Source organism: Sphaeramia orbicularis, chromosome 20, assembly GCF_902148855.1.
Source record: "Sphaeramia orbicularis chromosome 20, fSphaOr1.1, whole genome shotgun sequence".
Taxonomy (NCBI): domain Eukaryota; kingdom Metazoa; phylum Chordata; class Actinopteri; order Kurtiformes; family Apogonidae; genus Sphaeramia; species Sphaeramia orbicularis.
In genome coordinates this window covers 16,645,869-16,667,019 of record NC_043976.1, presented here as the reverse complement: position 1 = coordinate 16,667,019, position 21,151 = coordinate 16,645,869, and the positions used below count along the sequence as shown (strand labels likewise).

The following is a 21,151-nucleotide window of genomic DNA, read 5'->3' as shown; positions in this document are numbered from 1 at the left end:
AATTTTTTAACAGATCTGATTGGAATATGACCAAAACATGGGCTATTTCTGTAATAGAATAAATACACAGAACTGGGTGATAATAAATGGCATCTGGATACATTTCCCAAAACTTCTGATTTGGCCGGTAAACTACAGGGCCATTGGTCCTATTTTTTCTCTTCTGGTTCCTGAATCTCTCAGTTGTCTTGTGGTAGTAGAGCCTCAGAGACACAGGAAGGGCCTGTCTTCTTATCTTTTTTTTTTTTTTTTTTTTTTTTTCTACATATCCACATCAGCCTCCCTGGTCTGCGGTCTCTTTAAATCCAGATCCTCTGACCGGGGCTGCGCGTCCTCACCAGCCCGTCTGGCCGCTCCGTTTGTCCCCCTCTGATCAACAGCTGCGGACCTTTTACGCACACACCAAACTTTGTCCAAACTCCTCCGAAATGGATTTGTATCTTCTGTAAATGTGCGTATGAGCCGTTCAGTGTCTCCTGCGGATATTCGGATATTCCAGGACCAGTGTGCACCGCTGGAAGGAGCTGAAGTCTGGGTTCTGGGTTTGCGTAATGTTGAGGCGTCCTCTGTTCAACATCTGGATTAACTATTTGGAGTCAAGACTTAGCGGCCCTGCACAAACCTCTGACTGTCTAGCCTATCTTGATGGAAAGACTGCCTTCTCCCCTGGAATTTAACTCCCTTTTGATAACCCGGGTTTTTTGCGCGTAGATTATGTATTCTTTAAAATGGGTGCGAACAATGGAAAACAGTATGGAAGCGAGGGTGAGTACTGGAATACACCATGAAATACACCATGAAACACGTTTTTCTTTTCTTTTCTTTTTCTTTTTTTTTTTTTTAATTCCTGTTCCGATCAGATGGACCACTTTGTAAAACGCGCACCGCCGCTTTGGTGCGTTCAATGAACCTATTGTGTTACCGTTAAATACAACAGTTTGTCACTAGTGTTCAGTTACACTAAAAATACACAACATTGTGCAGTTTTTTTTTTTTTTTTGGTCCATACTTGGGTTTAGTCCGCCAGTAGAAAAGTACAACAATTCCCTCTGATTCTTCACAGTTTTCAGTCTGTATAAACACTTAAAGTTATTCCATGCTACTTTTTTTTTAATATAATATTCATCAGATTATTTGTAGTTTGTGTTGATGTGACTATTGTGTGTGCGTTTATGTCTTTTAAAAGCATTTTAAAAGATGTGCTACGTCCATATTCCTCCTATAGGACAGACAGGGACATCTGGTGGTCATATCTAAACGTGTAATATTCATTTTATGTGTCATAAAGTAAAAAAAAAAAAAAAAAAAAAAAAAAAAAAAAGCACAATTAAATTACTTTTTCCTCTGTATTTCATCCACACCTTCTTATTGTCCAAATATCCAAACTTAACAGTACTTTACTCATGTGGGGGAAAAAAAAGTAAAGGTTGTCAGGTAATGGGGTCACTTCATTTATGCATTAATGCTTTCAATAGAATGACACGACTGTTGGAAATTGTCAGTAATTACTCATTCAGATTTTCATAATAGTCTTTTTTTTTCTTCTCTGGTTCACCACAACCCCCCAGATGCCTCTGCTGATTCATCTGAGCTCTATTGTGTCCACATGAGTCATAATACAAGTTAAAGCTCTGGTGTGGAAGATTTAAAGGTGGAAGGGTTTTGAAGGTTTAATGTCAAAAATGGAATGTAATATTTAGTACTCATAATATTTTCATTTGTGTAATTAAATAAAAATGAGAATGTGTGTTTTTGGGACCTTAGGATCATCTGTTAGAGAGTGAGTTGCAATATTTCTAAATTATTTCATTATTATTATTATTATTATTATTAAGACGGTCATGAACCTTTAGTTCCTTATCCACCATCCAGTTATTAACCCATAAAGACCCAAACATTCAAAAACATCTACTGATCTAAACTGTTTAATACCTGTTGATCCACTAATTCTATCAATACATGTAAATATTTGGTGTAAAATACAGTTTGTCATCTTTTCATGGTCATCAGATATGATCCATTTGGACATTCAGAGGCTCCGTAGTTACCGTGGAAACGCCGTCATCTTCTACAACATTGATTCACCAGTAAAACCCATGGAGTTTGATCAATGACAGTGGACGGAGAAGCTTGGTTTATGTTCAGTTAATGATATATTTTACTGAAAAAGTCACATTTCTTTAGTTTCCTCTGTTTTTGATTTAATAACCCTCAATTTTAATCTGAGGTTTTATGAACGACTACAGCGTGGGGAAGCAAAATTTACAATGAACATTTAATTGTTTTTTCTCAGCAGGCACTACGTCAGTTGTTTTGAAACCAAACATATATTGATGTCATAATCATACCTAACACTATTATCCATACCTTTTCAGAAACTTTTGTCCATATGAGTAATCAGGAAAGCAAACATCAAAGAGTGTGTGATTTGCTGAATGCACTCGTCACACCAAAGGAGATTTCAAAAATAGTTGGAGTGTCCATAAAGACTGTTTATAATGGAAAGAAGAGAATGACTATGAGCAAAACTATTACCAGAAAGTCTGGAAGATACTATTAAAGAAGAATGGGAGAAGTTTTCACCCGAATATTTGAGGAACACTTGCACAAGTTTCAGGAAGCGTGTGAAGGCAGTTATTGAGAAAGAAGGAGGACACATAGAATAAAAACATTTTCTATTATGTCAGTTTTCTTGTGGCAAATAAATTCTCATGACTTTCAATAAACTAACTGGTCATACACTGTCTTTCAATCCCTGCCTCAAAATATTGTAAATTTTGCTTCCCCACCCTGTACATGATCAGTAAATTAAATATAGGACAAAACCAAATTTTCATTGAAAAAAGAAGCAAAATACAGACAATAATATTGCAATAAATGGTGATAAATCATTTGAAAAGGGTTACATAAAGAGAAAAAAACTCATTTGTAAACTGCCACAAAAGTAGCTCTGGGTCTTTATGGGTTCAGTCTGATGTCTTGATGCTGTAAAACTAATTTCTGAGCATGTATGTTTGTTTACTTGAACTTATTTCTTTAGCGAGGCACCAGTTTGGGTTCAGATAGGGCCAAGTTCATTTATCATTTATTTTAATCAAATGTAGTTATTAGTGCAGTTTTCCTTAGTACCAGTATTTATCTGCAGTAGATCATGGTTTTAAGAATACTGTTTAAGTCCATTCGTAGTTGTGCATCGCTTCTGTGTGTTATCATCTATGACTGTTTTATTTTCCTTCACCTGAACTGGACAGCACAGATAACGGACTGACACATTAAACATGAAGCACCTCGTAGAAGCTTTATAATAAACACCATGTTTAGCAGATGCACTGGCAACTATAATGTAACTTTGCTAACATGCTAACATTAAGTAGCATCAAGCTTAATTATTTTCCTCCGTATAGTCAGATATGTAACTTTACTTATCGCCTTTATGCACCTCCTCTGGGCTTTATCATCACATGTGTGTTATGGACTCAGGGACACAGAACTGCAACAGATTGAATACCTAATAACACTAGGTTACGAAAAAATGTTTTTTGCAAGTTGTCTAGGTTTTTTCAGCTGAATTAGTACCATTTTGCACCGCTAAATCCAAAAATGACATCTGTTTTTCTATATCAGGTCAGGTTTTTTTGCTAATTTGATTTTGAAAAATTTGATCTTCTCACAAAATTGATTACATTTTTGTGACTTTATCCATTGATTTTTTTTATATAGTTCTCACCCAAAATAGGTTTTAAGAGAAAAAAAATCATTTTCTAACAGGATGTATTTATCATTTATTATGTATTCACCGCAGATGTAGCAGAATACGTCAGGCTTATTTTTTGCAAGATCTTCTAGTCGAAGCCATTTCATTCATCTGTAATATTAAAAAAAACATTAATCATAAATTGGCAAAAGTAAAATGTTCAGAACTCGTTTATTGCAAGAAATATGAAAGAATTTTGTATCATATGATGTGAAAATGCCCATAAATATAAGCAAAAATGTTAAAAAGCCAATATGTAGCATGGTTCAGAAAGTTGACCTGATTGAGCAAAATTAATGTGATTTTTGGATTCAGCACACCAGAATTATCCTAAATCAGCTCAAAAAACTTAAACAATAAATTTGTTGTTGACCAGTGTAATAAACAAAACCCGGAAGGAGGAAGATGTTATGTGTAACCTTGGGTGTTTTCGACATGGGCCAGGTAGTGTTGATTTAAACTAGTGGTTCTCAGTCTTTTTCTGTCGGGGCCCCCCTTTGGAGCATGAAAAATCTCCAAGCCCCCCTCAACCCCAACAACATTGTACCTGTGGTGCAATTATTACTTTATTGAAAGAAACATCAATATTGTAAGAATACTTTTTGCTTTTCCTTGAATAATTTGTTGTGCAAATTAAAATAACGTAGATTTTTGATTGAACAATATAAATGAACTCAACAAGACTGCTCCCTGAGACATTATTTTTCAAAATAAAAATAGGAAATGTGTAATTATCTTACAACTATGACAATAAGGTAAAATTTTTTTTCGAACAACAAACACATTTTGATAACAAAGATGAACATTTTAACAATATCAGTGGCTGCAATGAGCCCGTTTACATTGCACATCTCAGAACATCAAAGTGCAAACTGTACAAACTGTGCAAAAACAGAAACATTGCACATTTTTCTTTTCCAGTTCAGTCCTTGTCCATTGTCCAAACCTAAACTCTTTGTCTAGTCTAGTGACAGATCACCATGGCAGTAGATTTGTTTGTTGTACGTCCCTAAAATGAGTCCAGGGTGCTCCAACGCTAAAACATTAGTTCCACCTGATACATGTTCTAACCTGAAGAAAAAATAAACACCTAGGAATGATCCCATGCCCCCCCGGCAAGCCTTCACGCCCCCCCGGGGGGGCCCGCCCTACTTTTTGAGAAACACTGACTTAAACCGATGCTTGGGGTAGTTACCAATGTTTGTGGACCCTAGATCCAGGTCTATGGTTCTGCATCATGCTGTGTTTTTATTGTTAATCCTTCACAATTTAGCGGTTTTCCCAACCCTTACCACAAGTTTTTTTCCTCAACCTAACTATGTGTATAATAATAATAATAATAATAATAATAATAATAATAATAATAATAATAATGATGATGGATTAGATTTCTATAGCACTTTTCAAGGCACCCAAAGCACTTTACATTATTGATCCATTATTCATTCGCTCTCACATTCACACTCTGGTGGTGGTAAACTACATATGTAGCCACAAATAAAAACAAAAACACCAGTCATACATCAGTGTGAGGGACAGTGGAGACAAGATGGGTGAAGTGTCTTGCCCAAAGACACAACAGCGTGATTCGAACCACCAACCCTTCAGTTATTGGACAACCCGCTCTACCTTCTGAGCCATGGCCACCTCATATGTTATACCTTAACCTAGCCAAACTGTGGTCATGGCATTGTCTAAAATAAGATATAATAATGATAAAAATAATAATTATTTTCAGTGCCCCTTAATGTGACAACTGTGTTTTCAATGATTCAAGTAATTGTTTGTCTATAAAATGTTGGAAAATGATGAAAAAACACTTCCCAAACCCCCAATATGATGTCTTCAAATTCCTGTTTGGTCACGAAGCTAAAGATATTCAGTTTACGATAACAGAGAATGAAAATAAAAAAAAAAGACATTTAAAAAGATGGAATATACTTAGTTTATTAATAGTAGCCTAATTAGTCATTACAGCTCTTGTCTTGGATGTTTCCTTTGCATTAAAATGTGACGATGAGTTGGTACAATATAGTAGAAAAAGCCCAGAATGTACAAAAGAAACTCTGGCTGCAACAAGAAACTCATACATGTCTTTTGGGCCAGGTGATGGTGAGGGGGGTTTCAGTTGATTACAGTCTGCAACTTCACCACTAGATGTCACTAAATAACACACAATGGAACAGTTCAAACATGCTTGATACACTTATGTAAGAACACTGACCTTAAAGGAGGGATATTTTGCTTTTTTAAATGGAATTCTGCATTTTCAAACATTTCCCTGTGTTCTACATAAACTGTAAATGCTAAACTTGGGTCTGAATTCTTCATTAATTCAACTCCACAGGTCCATCTCCAACCCTATTTCTGAGTAATGACACCAGAAAGGTTGTTCTGAGTGCTGGTCCTTTAAATGCAAATTAACCACTTCAGGCCCCACCCCCTCCAGGTTGTTGACTGTGCTGCTCTGTCTGTTCAACCAACAACTGAACATTTTAGGTAATCATCTTGAAGTTTGGACATATTTTTAGTTTTTACTACAACCGCTGCTGCTGATAAACAATTATGTCGTGCTCAGAGAAATGTTCGTCGGAAGTCTTGACCTTATATGTGCAAATGTCATGATGTAATTAGTTATAGACGTAACAAATTAAGCAGGAATTACAACAGGTTGTAGAAATCTGCTTGATTTTTTCCAAAATGAATATAAAGATAGCTTTGCAGCACCTGGAGGGTTCAAATTCAAACTTTTTGAACTATTCGAATCCAAATACACAAAAAAATGAACCAAAGACTAATAAAAGTGGGTTTAGCAAAATATGACCCCTTAAATCAGGGGTGTCAAACTCATTTTGGTTCAGTTCCATATTCAGCCCAATTTGATTTCAAGCGGGCCAGACCAGTCAAATAATGACTTAATAACCTATAAATAATAACAAATCCAAGTTTTTCTTTTTGTTTTAGTACAAAAAAATCCCAATTAAATTATGAAAATATTTACATTTTACAAAAAAGATGTGAATAACCTGAAAAAACTGAAATTTCATTTGAAAAATTTGTGCAACTTGAACAATATTATGCCTCCACTTATTATTTATACATATACATTGCACACAATGTTACATAAACATTTGGTAACAGGCAGAATATTGTTAAAATTTTGGAGTTTGGAACTAAAATTTGAACAATTTCTACAATATTCCATCTCTTATAATTAACACAACTACAGATCACAGTGGACCCATAAATGCACAAATATTTAATGACAGGCAGAATATTGTTCAAATTGCACTATTCGGGTTGTTCATCTTTGGTTTTATTTATGTATTTATTTGTGTTTTATTGTGAAAGAATAGTTTTGTAAATGTAAATATTTTCACAGTGTAATGTTATTTTTTTCACTTCAATGTTTTCCACATAATTTTTCACAAAAAAAAATTGTAGTTGTCATTATTTATGGGTTATTGTGTTGTTATTTTTACTGTAGATCTCATAGGTCTGTATGTGGAACCTGACCCAAAATGATTTTGACAGCCTGGACTGTTCAGGTTCATTTTTGCACTTTCATCCCGCGGGCCGGAATGGAACCTTTGGCGGCCCAGATTTGGCCCCCAGGCCGCATGTTAGACACCTGTGCCTTAAATAGTAAAACTGACTTCATGGCAATTAAAAAACAACTAAACTACAGTTCCTAATAATGTGGGACAATACTGCGTAAAAAGAGTCATTATTATTATGAATAAAGTAGGAATTCTGCCCATTTAGAGTGATGCATTCACTGTCCATCTCATTCTACCAGCAGATACATACAGAAAATTGCTTCACCTAACTGGAATGCGGCTTAAATCCAGGTAAAGACAACATTAAACGGTTCTCCTTTGTGATATTACAACCTCCAAAATCCATGTCTGCTGACTCTCATACCGAAATATTGATAAAATCTCCAACCCTAGCATTAAAGAGTCCTGGAATGTTGAACTCACCTCCACTTTTTCATCTTACATCTAATCTCAGGCATTACTTATTCAAAGAAACGTACTGGGACTTTAGCAAAAAAAAAAGATTATTTCTGTCTCCGGAGTAGAAGTGTTTGTATAAATAACATTCCACTGTGCTCTCTGTCAAAGTCAATAACTGGAGAGACAAAGATTGGATCTTATGATGGTAGAAAAAACATGTGGACAAACTCCACCCAAAAGAGCAACTAGGAATCAAACTGCCTGAGAGAAAAAGAAGAAGAAGAATAAACAGGTTGTGGCACCAGTGGGATTTTTATTATCACATGCTCATGAGGTCAATAGAAATGAAAGATGAAGGATAATTGTTGGTCAGTTTGACTATTTCAGTGTTAAAATCACACAATAGTTGCCATTAAAGTTGGTCTGGTTGCTCTTCTTTGGTATCAACAACGCAATCAGACTTTTTATGTGACATCACAGATGTTTTCAGGATGATGTCAAACTCTCCACTCCCAACCACAGTATCAGTTTTATTTCTTTTTTTTTTTTTTCCCACAAAAACTCCCTTATGACTTGTAGTTGGAATCAGAGTTCAATACTGACAAAATCACAATATTAATGCGATATTTAATAAGACAAATATAAGATACATCACATTTTGTGTAACAGGCAGAAAAAAAAAGCCTCTATATTTTAATAATTCCCCTGTAAAGCACATTGTACTCTGCTTGTAAAGTGCTCTATAAATAAAAATGATGATTATTAATATTAAAAAGGAAAAAAGAGGAGTTTCACAGACTTTGACAGTAGATGAAACAGTAAAATAACACATGCATTCTACGGAAACAATTGAGATAGATTCTTGCATCGATATTTTTTCCCATTTCTAATGACAATTGAAGAATTCTGTCATACTGAAATATTACCAGAGAGTTATCTACAATATATCATGATGCTTTGTTCATTGTGTTAAAAAGAAAAATGTACTGGATGGACAAAAAAATGAAGATACTATCCAGTTGTATTTTTTATTACACACAAGAAAACGTGTTATTTTAATGTTTTTGCTTAATAGTTTGTGTTGGAGTCTGTTTTCTGTTAACGTTAGCCAACTCCATTTCTTTTTTTTTTTTTGTTTCATATTTTTATTGGTGTGTATACAAGAAAATGTCAGGTACATGCCAACACCATGGCACACTGATGTCAACATTAACCAGGTTTGTAAACACCATTACTTTTAGATTTGCATTTTTTTTTTTTTTAGGAAAAAATATCAATGAAACCTGACAAACAATACAATGAAAAGAATACTAACACATAGTCTGAATAAAATAATTAAATTGGTGACATAAACATAAGAAAATACATAAATAAGTAAGTAATAAGGGAAAAAAAGGGAGGGGGAAGGGAATTTCATTGTCTCAAAAAAATCTATAATTAGTTGCCATTTATTGTAGAATTTGTTCAAGTTTCCCTGTTTTGAATATCTAATTTTCTCTACTTTTAAAAAGGACATCACCTCATTAATCCATTGTAGATTTCCAATTAAGGAGGAGGTGGCGTTTAGTGTTCAGGGAGGTAAAAGCTATTACTTCTAATTCTTTTGCAGAGTATTGGGTATACTCATTCAGGAGACCAAAAATACCAATGTGTGGTGAAGTGTCAATAGTTTTCAAAAATATCTTGGAGATGGTGTTGAAATAAATTAGCCAAAAATTTGTCAGGGCTGGACAAGAAAAAAACGTGTGTAAGTTTGCAGGGTGAGCCTCCACATTTTTCATAGATATCTACCGTATTTGCCAGGTTTGCGTTAGCCTATCGCCACATTGCCATTGGTGATGCATTTTCCTGGTTGGCGAAGTTGTTTTCAACCCGTGTAGCCACAGTGGCGAAGGTATTTTTCAGTAAAATCAGCCAACTTACATCTCTGATCGAAAATGTCCGAGTGATAACCAAGGAAAATAACAAACGCGGTCTCCACTCCTGAAGAGCGCTGCCGAGAGCGACCGAACTCACCCGAACGTTTCCGATTTTTTACGAATTCACACTGCACAGACAGAGAGGGGTACGGAGCGGTGCAGACCGCCACCAGCGGAAGTGAAAACGAAACTTATGGCTCATTTCTCTTTTCTCTACCTGCTGAAGCTAAGCTTTTAAACCTTACCAACGAAAACGCTGCAATATTAGTATCACATTAGTGTTACCTCTGTCGTCTCCATGTTTGTTATTACTGACTTTCTTCTTCTTCTCAAAAAACCTTCCTCTTCTTCGTGGTATTTGTCCAGTATGGTTAATTCAGAGCGGCGCCCCCTGGTGGATTAATTGACAAACGCTCATTCCAACACATTAATTGTCAGTAGCAGCGCTTTGTTCCAGTCAGACTAATGACAACGACAGTAAAGCACATTTACAAAAGGAACTAAGAACTGGAATGGGATTATTAAGTACTCGTATCGGTACTCGGTATCGGCAAGTACTCAAAAGTAAGTACTATGGATCTGTCCATTGTCAAATAGTTGAAAAGAAGTCAATTATCTGAGGTATCTAAGTTTAAATCAGTACTCAGTCCATGCACATTCTAATCTGGGCAGGAGTACTTTCTTGTCTAAATAAAATAATTTCAAGAGTCTATATCTGTCCTTATTTAATTACCAAATGACTTTATGATAAATCATGTCTCACTGGTAAATTTATTTATATTGAATCTCATATTGTGGCGACACGGTGGTGCAGTGGTTTGCACTCGTGCCTCACAGCAAGAAGGTCTTGGGTTCGATTCCAACACCAGTCGACAGGGGGCGGGACCTTTCTGTGTGGAGTGTGCATGTTCTCCCCGTGTCTGCGTGGGTTCTCTCCGGGTACTCCGGCTTCCTCCCACCATCCAAAGACATGCACTGATAGGTTTATTGGTTAATCTAAATTGCCCATAGGTGTGAATGTGAGAGTGATTGTTTGTCTCTATATGTTCAGCCCTGCGATGAACTGGCGACTTGTCCAGGGTGTACTCCGCCTTCGCCCTATGTAGCTGGGATAGGCTCCAAGCGACCCCCGTGACCCTAGTGAGGATAAAGCAGGTTCAGAAAATGAATGAATGAATCTCATGTTGAATCTCATGAACATCAGTGGTCAGAATAATTGTATTTATAAGTCTATCATTTATTGTTTTGTTATACATTAGATTAGAAATAAAAATAGTTTCGATGAAAATGTTGACTTAAGTTAATTTTTTATGATTTTTTTTGTATGAAACTGAAGCCAGATTGAACATATTTTTAAGCTCAAAATGCACCAGAATGCAGGAAAAAGACTTTATTTTTCCCAAAATTTCCTGGGGGAGCTATGCTTGTCGCTGCGGTCTGCTATGCGCCCTGCTGCAGGGACCCAGACTGGACCCAGACTGGACCCAGACTGGCTGTGGCTTTTTGTGGCTACACTCATTTCTACTAATGTAGCCACAGTGGCTGTATCTTTCATTTTCCTAGTGCAAGCACAGATTTGGGAAAATCTGAGCCAGGCTTGTCTTTGAATAGTGACATCTAAATACAACTTTAAACTGTATCAAGGTCAAACCGGCACAAATAGAGGTTTTGTGAATGACCGTCAATGCAGATTCCCACCAATGTTCCTCAAAAACCAGTCCTATTTCACGCTCCCAAGTTTCTTTTGTATCGTAGGTAAAATAACCATCATATGACTGAATAGTGTTATAAGTTTTCAAAATAAAGACCTATGTAAAGGATTAATAATAATAATAATAATAATAATAATAATAATAATAATAATAATAATAATAATAATAAACTTTATTTGTATAGCACCTTTCATACAGAAATTGTAGCCCAAAGTGCTTCACATTGATTGAAAAATACAATATTAAAATACATTAAGATTTGATTATACATCAAGAAATAAAATGAAATTTGAGAGAAATACAATAAAATAAAAATAAAAACAGCGCACATTAAAATATTTGATTATACATAGAATTTTTGAAGTGCAAGAAATAAAATGAAATTTGAAATGCAATAAAATAAAAAATAAAAACAGAAATACAATAAAATAAAATAAAAATAAAAACAGCGCACATTCCTTGTTCCTGAATTGTGACCCCATTTTTATCTCCTTTCAAAGGCTGATGAGAATAAAAATGTTTTTAATTTGGTTTTAAATATATTCAGTGAACTAGCTTCTCTAATGTCTTTTGGAATTGTATTCCATAACTTTGGTGCATAGTTAGTAAAGGCTGCGTCCCCCATTTTCTTTGTAATATTTCTGGGAGTCGCTAGTAACCCTGCGTTTGATGACCTCAGTGTTCTAGTTTGTACATAATCGATCAGTGAGTTTGCAATGTAACTTGGTCCGGTTCCATTTAGAGCTTTATACGTGAGGAGTAGTATCTTAAAATCAATTCTGCAGGTTACCGGTAGCCAGTGCAGGGAAACCAACACTGGAGTAATGTGCTCTCTCGTCTTGGTTTTGGTTAAGTTGCAAAAGTTCACCCCACGGTTGCTCAGGTGGAAGGTGAGGGAGCCAACTCCATTTCTAATCGAACTTATTTTCGCACAGATCCATGAAAACAGCCTGTATGTAACATTAGCTACCGTTGGCTTAAAAATAGAGTTTCCAGCTTCTAGCACAACACAGACTCCAACACAAACATCACACAAACACCCTCAAAACTTACATATTGACCCTTTAAGTTACCATCACCAGTGCCAGAGATCAGTATCTTACAGTTACAAGTGCAAAATCCATTATTCCATCTGTCCACATCTGTTTTCAAGTGTGACTCCGAAATTAATTACACACTGGTCACAACTATGCGGCAGTCCTCCACCAGCACGTTATATAAGCATAAGACAGGAAGCAGGAGCTTTTCAGAAAGTTGTTTTTCCGTGAAAGACAAAAAACAATTGGCTTTCCACAGCTCCACATGCGTCAAAAACCAGAAGGCCCTGCAGAGTTCTACAGCCGTTCTACTTTCTGTTCTCCTTAGATGCTTTGAAAAGTGCACTCCAGTCGACATCTGCAGCCTTCTTATGAATATCTGAGTCATTTCTGAGGGCTGAAGCAGGAGCCATAGCAGATGTGCTGGCTCAGTGATGTCACCACAAAATGTCATTTAGACTCTTACCATATGAGCCGCTTTGGATGGAGATATAATACACAGTGTTGTGCAAGTTACTTCCAAACTGTAATACATTACAGATTACTTGTTACTGTTGTTTAAAAGTAATTCCTTACCTTACAATATTACTGTCTCAGAACTGTAATGCGTTACATGACTTCTGTATTACTTTTGAGTTACATACAGACTCTAGTCATAAATGGCATGTGGACAGTAGAACACCCCCTCCCCCAATACAAGAGACAGCAGAGCCTTGAGACGTACACTGTAAAAAATGACTGTAGAATTAACACCAAAAAGTTGTAAAATTGCAACATAAAAAACTGTAAGTGACAATACAATGCAAAGTTGTTTATTTGAAAAGATTTTTGTGTTAACGATTAAATCAAATATAGCTGTAGTTTTTACAGGAAGAGAATGTGAACAAAACCAGATTTGGATGTAGAAATAATGTATTTCTATTGTTTTTAGAAAATAAAATTGTAAATTGAAAAACAATGTGGTGCCTTTTAAATTGCAAGACCGTAATGTTGAAATAACGGCATATTTGCTTTAAAAAAAAAAAAAAAAAAAAAAAAAAAAAAAATATATATATATATATATATATATATATATATATATATATATATATATATATATATATGTATAAAGTTATAAAAAAGTAAACATTTAACAATGTAACATTTTAAACTTGTTAATGAATGGGTTGGTAGAGTTGGTAGAGCGGCTCGTCCAATAACCAAAGGGTTGGTGGTTCCAATCCTGGCTCTGACTGTCCATATGTCAAAGTCTTCATGGAAGACACTGAACCCTAAATTGCTCCCAGTTGGACCTGGTGGTTTTGGAAAGTGCTTTGGACACCATGAAGGTGGAGAAAATGTGCTAAATAAGTGTAGTCCATTTACCATTTAAATCCAGTGTTAAATCTACATGTTTAAAATGTTAAATCTACATGTTACTCCGTAAATATGTTTACAGTTGGATGTGTTTTTTACAGTATTGTTCTGGAAACCACAGCTGCCAGTTTTTTTCCGTAAAAACAACAGGATTTTTTTTTTAGTGTAGAAATTTGTGCCTCTAAGTCAGTGGTTTTCAACCTTGGGGTCAGGACCCTGCATGGGGTCGCCTGGAATTCGAATGGGGTTGCCTGAAATTTCTAGTAATTGATTAAAAAAAAAAAAAAAAAATACTGATAAAAAATATATGTTGAGTTGAGAGACAATCCCAATCCATAAAAGACATGACAAACTGAAGCTGAAACTGAAACTGAAGCACTGTGGTACTGTTTATCTGTCAAATGTTCATTGTGGTCAGTTTCAGATGCTGCAGCTCTTTCATAATTCATAGTTTGAGTTCTTGTTTGTTCAGTATTAATTGTCAGCCTTGTAAATCCAAGCTGGACTGACTGTACATATCCTGACCAAGGAAAATCAAATTCTCCCTTTGTGCAGTAATCTACACCTGGCTTTTCTGCCTCTGTCCAGAATAATATACATTATATAGAATAAATGTTATCTAAAATTAATGTTTATTTGCAACATAGTATAGCAAACTATTACATGATCAAACCAAATTAATTTTAGCCAAAAAAAAAAAAAAAGTCTCTGTTTTGAATGTCTGGGGTCGCCAGAAATTTGTGATGTTAAAATGAGGTCAGGAGCCAAAGAATGTTGGGAACCACTGCTCTAAGTACATATGGACAGATAGCTCAGTACGTAATGCTACAGTCTAAGATGTTCGAATCCCAGCTGGAACGCTCACATTTTTTTAAACATTTTACATGTTCAAACAGGGGGCGCAACCAATAAAGAATTCTAACTCGGGTTATAGAAACGTTAGCTTAGATGTTAGCTTCTTGAGAGCAGGGTTAGGGTTAGTAATGAGTCCATGTGACCAGTGTACTGTCGTCTACTGTCTTCACCCATTGAGTGAACACCAACAGGAAATAGAACTTTCCAACCACAGTTTTGATTCCTTAACGTCTCACAGTCTTGCTGTTTTTTTTTTGTTTGTTTTTTTTTCATTTGTGCAATAAATAATGGGCGAAAAGTGTACTGTAACGCAAGTACTATCTAACATGTACCGAGTAAAATATCACTAAAAATTGATTAGTTATTCCTTACTTTACTGCGTTACAGCAAAAAAGTAATCAGTTATTGTAATGCAGTACTTTTGTAACACGTTCCGATTTTTTTTAAATGGCTGAATATGAAGACACATATTGTCTCCGTGCACAAGCGTCCATATTTGTTGCCTATTTTCAGAACTGTCTGGTTCATTTAGATGGTTGCATTTGATGTGCATTTGGGTGTGACTGTTTGGGAATACCTCTTCAGTTTGTCGTGCCGAGTGAAAGGCACATACTTAAGTCTCAGGAAAGCCACAAAGCTGCATTTATGATCTGACAGAGGAATGAAATGCCATAAACAACTGCTCCACAGGCAGCCTGCAGTCACCATGGCAGTCAAGCCTGGCGTACTTCGGCAGCAAACTTAGAAGAGGGCGCCTTTGAAATCCAGAACTCCTAAATCCAATGATACAAGCATAACCCATAAAGTAAATGTTTTAAATGAAAGCAATAAAAAAGAGCCTTTCATGTGGCACTTGTGAGACTGTGCACAACAAAAAGTACGCCGCTGATACTGCAGTAATGACTCATTTAAAAAGAGTCATTGCTTGTATCTTGTCCAGGACTCTTTCCTCTCCCATTCTCCATAAAAGTGACCATTGAAAGAGATTTTCTGAAGGACTTATTCTTCAAGACGGAACAGTTAATCAAACAAACTAGCAGACCCTTTGTGCAGGTGCCAAGGCCGACTGTTCATCCAAAAATTAAGGAACATAAAAGTCATAAAAGCACAGATTGAGTGGGTTTATATTTCCTTACACATCGTACATCCTCACATGTACCTTATCTTGGACGAACACCCTTTGGATTAAGTTCAACCCTCAGAGGTCTAAGGGTGTTTTCTCGATTTTTACACACTTTCTTAAAGGAGTGATATTTTGCTTGTTTTTTTGTTTTTTTTTAATGGGATTATACATTTTAAAATATTTCCCTGTGTTCTACAGGGTGGGGAAGCAAAATTTACAATATTTTGAGGCAGGGATTGAAAGACAGTGTATGACCAATTAGTTTATTGAAAGTCATGAGAATTTATTTGCCACAAGAAAATTTACATAATAGAAAATTTTTTTATTCTATGTGTCCTCCTTCTTTCTCAATAACTGCCTTCACACACTTCCTGAAACTTGCGCAAGTGTTCCTAAAATATTCGGGTGACAACTTCTCCCATTCTTCTTTAATAGTATCTTCCAGACTTTCTGGTAATAGTTCTGCTAATAGTCATTCTCTTCTTTCCATTATAAACAGTCTTTATGGACACTCCAACTATTTTTGAAATCTCCTTTGGTGTGACAAGTGCATTCAGCAAATCACACACTCATTGACGTTTGCTTTCCTGATTACTCATATGGGCAAAAGTTTCTGAAAAGGTATGGATAATAGTGTTAGGTATGATTATGACATTAATATATGTTTGGTTTCAAAACAATTGACGTAGTGCCTGGTGAGAAAAAACAAGTAAATGTTCATTGTAAATTTTGCTTCCCCACCCTGTATATAAACTGTAAATGCTACACTTGGGTCTGAATTCTACATTAACCCTTTCATGCATAGTGGTCACTCCGGTGGACAGCTATTCTCCAGCTGTTCTCTTGTACATTCATGGGTTTTGTTGGTTTAGTTCCATATCAGCCAAAACGGTGACATTCAGACCATTACTGTCACTTTGCTGTTCTTGATAAAACTGATCTGCACTAACATGTTTGAGTGTAAACCACTTGTTTTTGTTAGACACGAAGGTTTTTTTGCATGTTATCTCCATGAAATGAGTAATAACTAGCATTAGAATATGTTAAAATGTGAAACATCAGATTAGCAGCACTAAAAATGTTTTTATTTCATTGTTTTCAAATCACTTTCTTACAGAAGAGGATTAGGGCCACTGGAAAATAAAAAAGGTGTAATATATATATTTTTTATTATTATTCTGAGAAAAAAGTCAGAATTCTGACTTTAAACTCCAAATTCGGACTTTTTTTTTTTTTTTTTCCAGAATTCTGACTTTAATCTCAGAATTCTTACTTTTTTTCCGAATTCTGACTTTAAACTCAGAATTCTATTTTGTTTTTGGGTTTTTTTTCCTCAGAATTCTGACTTTAAACTCAGAATTCTGACGTTAATCGCATAATTCTAACTTTTTTCTCAGAATTCTGACTTTAATTTCAGAATTCTGACTTTTTTTTCTCATAATGACAATAAGAAATACATATTGGACCCTAGTTTATTGTATTTTTTTTCCAGTGGCCCTAATTCCCTTCCATACTTATTGGGTTTTAAACACACGTTTCTTTACTTCAGAAATTAAATGCATGGACATTTTTGTAACTCCATGAAAAAAAAAAAAATCAATCATATGTTTTTTTCATGCCTAAGGGGGAATAAAAACACTCAAGAAAAAAAATCTTACCTAAAGGTTCTCAGAAGTCATGCATGAAAGGGTTAATTCAACTCCACAGGTCCATCTTCAACCCTATTTCTGAGTAATGACACCAGAAAGGTCGTTCTTAGCGCTGGCCCTTTAAATGCAAATGAACCACTTCAGGCCCCACCCCCTCCAGGTTGTTGGCTGTGCTGCTCTGTCCCGTTTAGCCACTTGTATTTGCTAATACAACTACCAACTGAACATTTTAGGTAATCATCTCGAAGTTTGGACATATTTTCAGTATGGACTACAACCGCTGCAATAATGTCGTACTTAGAGAAATGTTGTTAAAGTCTTGACCGTATATGTTCAAATGTCATGACGTAACTAGTTATAGCCAGAACAAATTAAGCTGGAATTAAAGCAGGTTGCAGAAATCCCTTAAATTTTTTTCCAAAATGAATATAAAGATAGTGTTGGAGCACCTGGAGGGTTCAAATTCAAACTTTATGAACTATTAAGGTCTAAATACACACATAAATGAACCAAAGACTAATAAAAGTGGGTTTAGCAAAATATGACCCCTTTCAATTCACCCATTTAAGGTACTTGCAAATGAAACAATACTAAAGTGTTTTAGCTTTACAAAAGTAGTGGAATATATGAATAAAATAATAAGTAAGTGTAGAAAACAAGTCTAAAAGGAAATTTTGTAATACTGTTTTTACGCATAAATGTTGTTTGTCTCTATTTTCACCAAATGTGACATAAATGAGGTTGAATAATGACTTCATATTACACATTATTAGCCTCATAGCATAATTGCCTAACTCATACACTGTATGGACAAAAGTATTGGGACACATTGAATTCAGGTGTTGTTTTCTAACAGGGGTCTGGGATTCAAAACAATAATGACAAATGTCATAATATAGATTTATATTGTGATAAATATTATACTGATTATTAATATAGATGTTTATATCTCAAATCACCATCAACTGGACATCTGTCTCAATATTTTTGTCCATATAGTTTATAAATATTAATATTTCCTTAAAGTTTAAGTGAGATGTGAAGAAAGTAGATGGTTAGTTGTGGTAGAAAATTGTTATGATTATTTACAGTCAGAGCGATAACAATATTTTAGAAATTTAGAGGTAGAACATTTAAAATCATAGTCATGGATAAAAAAAACATCAATGTGGAGAGACATTTTAAAAAAAAAACATCTCTGAGGCGTTTTGGAAGCAAAGCTAACAATTTAAACCAAACTAACCAATGTAATTATATTTAACCCAATATAAAACTATATTTGTGACATTTGTCATTATTGTTTTGTATCCCAGAACCCTGTTAGAAAACAAACACCTGAATTCAACATGTCCCAATATTTTTTTTCCATTTGTGTGTGACTTAGACCAGGGGTGTCAAACTCATTTTAGTTCAGGGGCCACATTTAGCCAAATTTTATCTGAAGTGGGCCGGACCAGTAAAATAATAACATAATAATATACAGACAATATCAACTCCAAACTTTTCTCCATGTTTTAGAATGAAAAAGTAAAATTACATTATAAAAATGTTTATATCTACAAACTACCCTTTAAAACAATGTGAATAACAGAAACAAACTGACATTTCTTAAGCAAAATAACTGCAATTTTAACAGTTTTATGCTTCAGCTTATCATTTACACATGTACATTATAACTTACAGATCACAGTGGATCTACAAATACACAAAACTTTTAATAACAGACAGAAAATTGGTAAAATTGCACTTGTTAAGACATTTCAGGTTCATACTTGTTCAGGTTATTCTTTTTTTTATGAGAAATGATAGTTTGTTTTAGTATAAACACAATAAAATGACATAAAAATGTTTACGTTTACAAAGAGAAAATTTTCGAGTTGTCATTATTTATAGGTTATTATAACCGTATTTTACTGGTCTGACCCATTCGACATTAAATTGGTCTGAATGTGGAACCTGAATTAAAATGATTAATATTTTCAGTGTAATTTTTGCATTTCACAAATTCATCCCGCGGGCCGGAATGGATCCTTTGGCGGGCCGGATTTGGCCCCCGGGCCGCATGTTTGACACCCCTGACTTAGATAATTAAGCTAGGAGGCTAACTATATGAAGCTTTATTAGAAGTGTGCAAATGTGAAAGGAGCGTTATGTGTTCTAAGCGTGTTCTGGAATGGAAAGAGTGATTTTCAAAGGTTGTGGGGGTTGAACGACACAAACCATTCAATCATACATCTTTTGTTGCTCCGCTGTGTCCCAGTTTTGTTTATCCTTCTATTTTCCCTGCAGGTAAAGGGAGCTCAAGCATATCTTCTGACATAAGTTCGAGCACAGATCACACACCAACTAAAGCTCCAAAGAATGTGGCTACCACCGAAGGTAAGGCATCTGGTGCTCATTAACCAAACTCCCCTCCCTTATTTCCCTCCTATCCCCCACTACCCCCGCCTTCGTCCACTTTCTGCACTGCCTATTTTTGGAGAGAAACCTGCGTGTTCCTGGGATAACCCTAAATTGAAAACAAACTCACTGCCTTGCATCAGAGCCCAGAAACCAAAAGCATTTCTTGGGCTTTGTTTGAGGAAGAAAAAAAAAAAAAAAAAAAAGAAAGAAAATACACTTCTGGCTTCTCATTGTGGAAGAATGCTTATCTAAACTATAGTCGTATCAGGCTCAAAGTGCTGCCAGGGAGGGAGGTACGTGAGCTCCGGAGAGGACGGAGAGAGGGATTTGAGCTGGAGATTGGAGAAGGTGCGGGAGTGAAAATGGGAATGGCAGGCAGTCTTCCAACCTGGCAGATGTAGAGTCCGGACCTGCACTTCTTTGTCAGGACTGTATGTGTTACCCGTGTAAACTGTATGTTCACCGTAACGGTTCAGAAACCCTTCACAGCTGATGAATGCCTTTTGAAGCCCCCCCCCCCCGTTGACAGCTGTCTCCAATGAGCACAAGTCTGTTACAGTTTTAACAATCTGTCCATCAAAAACGGTGTCGTTTTCCCCTACTGTGCACGATAAAACCAGACGTTTTTTTTTTATTTTTTATTGATTTATTTCGAATATGGATATGATACAAGCTTCCTGATTGCTACTATATGACTTATTTGCACAACATAATATAGAAATGAAAATTCAAGGAAGCATAAAATAATGATACATGTAAAAGAAAAGAAAGGGAAAAAAAGTCATGTTCAAAAAGGAGTGAGAAGAAGCATAGCTTATTAGCTCTCACCCCTTTGTCTAAACCAACAATATGTACATAAATACATACATACGTATACACCCATAGACGTACACATCTATCCATACATACACATATACATACATATATACACACATACATACACATATACATATTTATATACACATACACTTACATATACAGGGTGGGGAAGCAAAATTTACAATGAACATTTAGTTGTTTTTTCTCAGCAGGCACTATGTCAATTGTTTTGAAACCAAACATATATTGATGTCATAATCATACCTAACACTATTATCCATACCTTTTCAGAAACTTTTGCCCATATGAGTAATCAGGAAAGCAAACGTCAAAGAGTGTGTGATTTGCTGAATGCACTCGTCACACCAAAGGAGATTTCAAAAATAGTTGGAGTGTCCATAAAGACTGTTTATAATGGAAAGAAGAGAATGACTATGAGCAAAACTATTACCAGAAAGTCTGGAAGATACTATTAAAGAAGAATGGGAGAAGTTGTCACCCGAATATTTGAGGAACACTTGCGCAAGTTTCAGGAAGCGTGTGAAGGCAGTTATTGAGAAAGAAG

The 21,151-nt window shown here is 35.5% G+C and overlaps 1 protein-coding gene across 1 annotated transcript in view; it reads left to right on the top strand.

Annotated features, from left to right (window-relative positions):
* The first annotated feature begins 342 nt into the window (after positions 1-342).
* The window catches only part of LOC115411114 (F-box/LRR-repeat protein 7-like), a 91,826-nt gene continuing 71,017 nt past the window's right edge, over positions 343-21,151 (top strand). The window contains exons 1-2 of the mRNA XM_030123057.1: positions 343-765; positions 19,654-19,743. Of these exons, the coding sequence (XP_029978917.1) occupies positions 729-765; positions 19,654-19,743 (127 nt within the window). The 5' untranslated portion in view covers positions 343-728. The remainder of the gene's footprint in view (positions 766-19,653; positions 19,744-21,151) is intronic.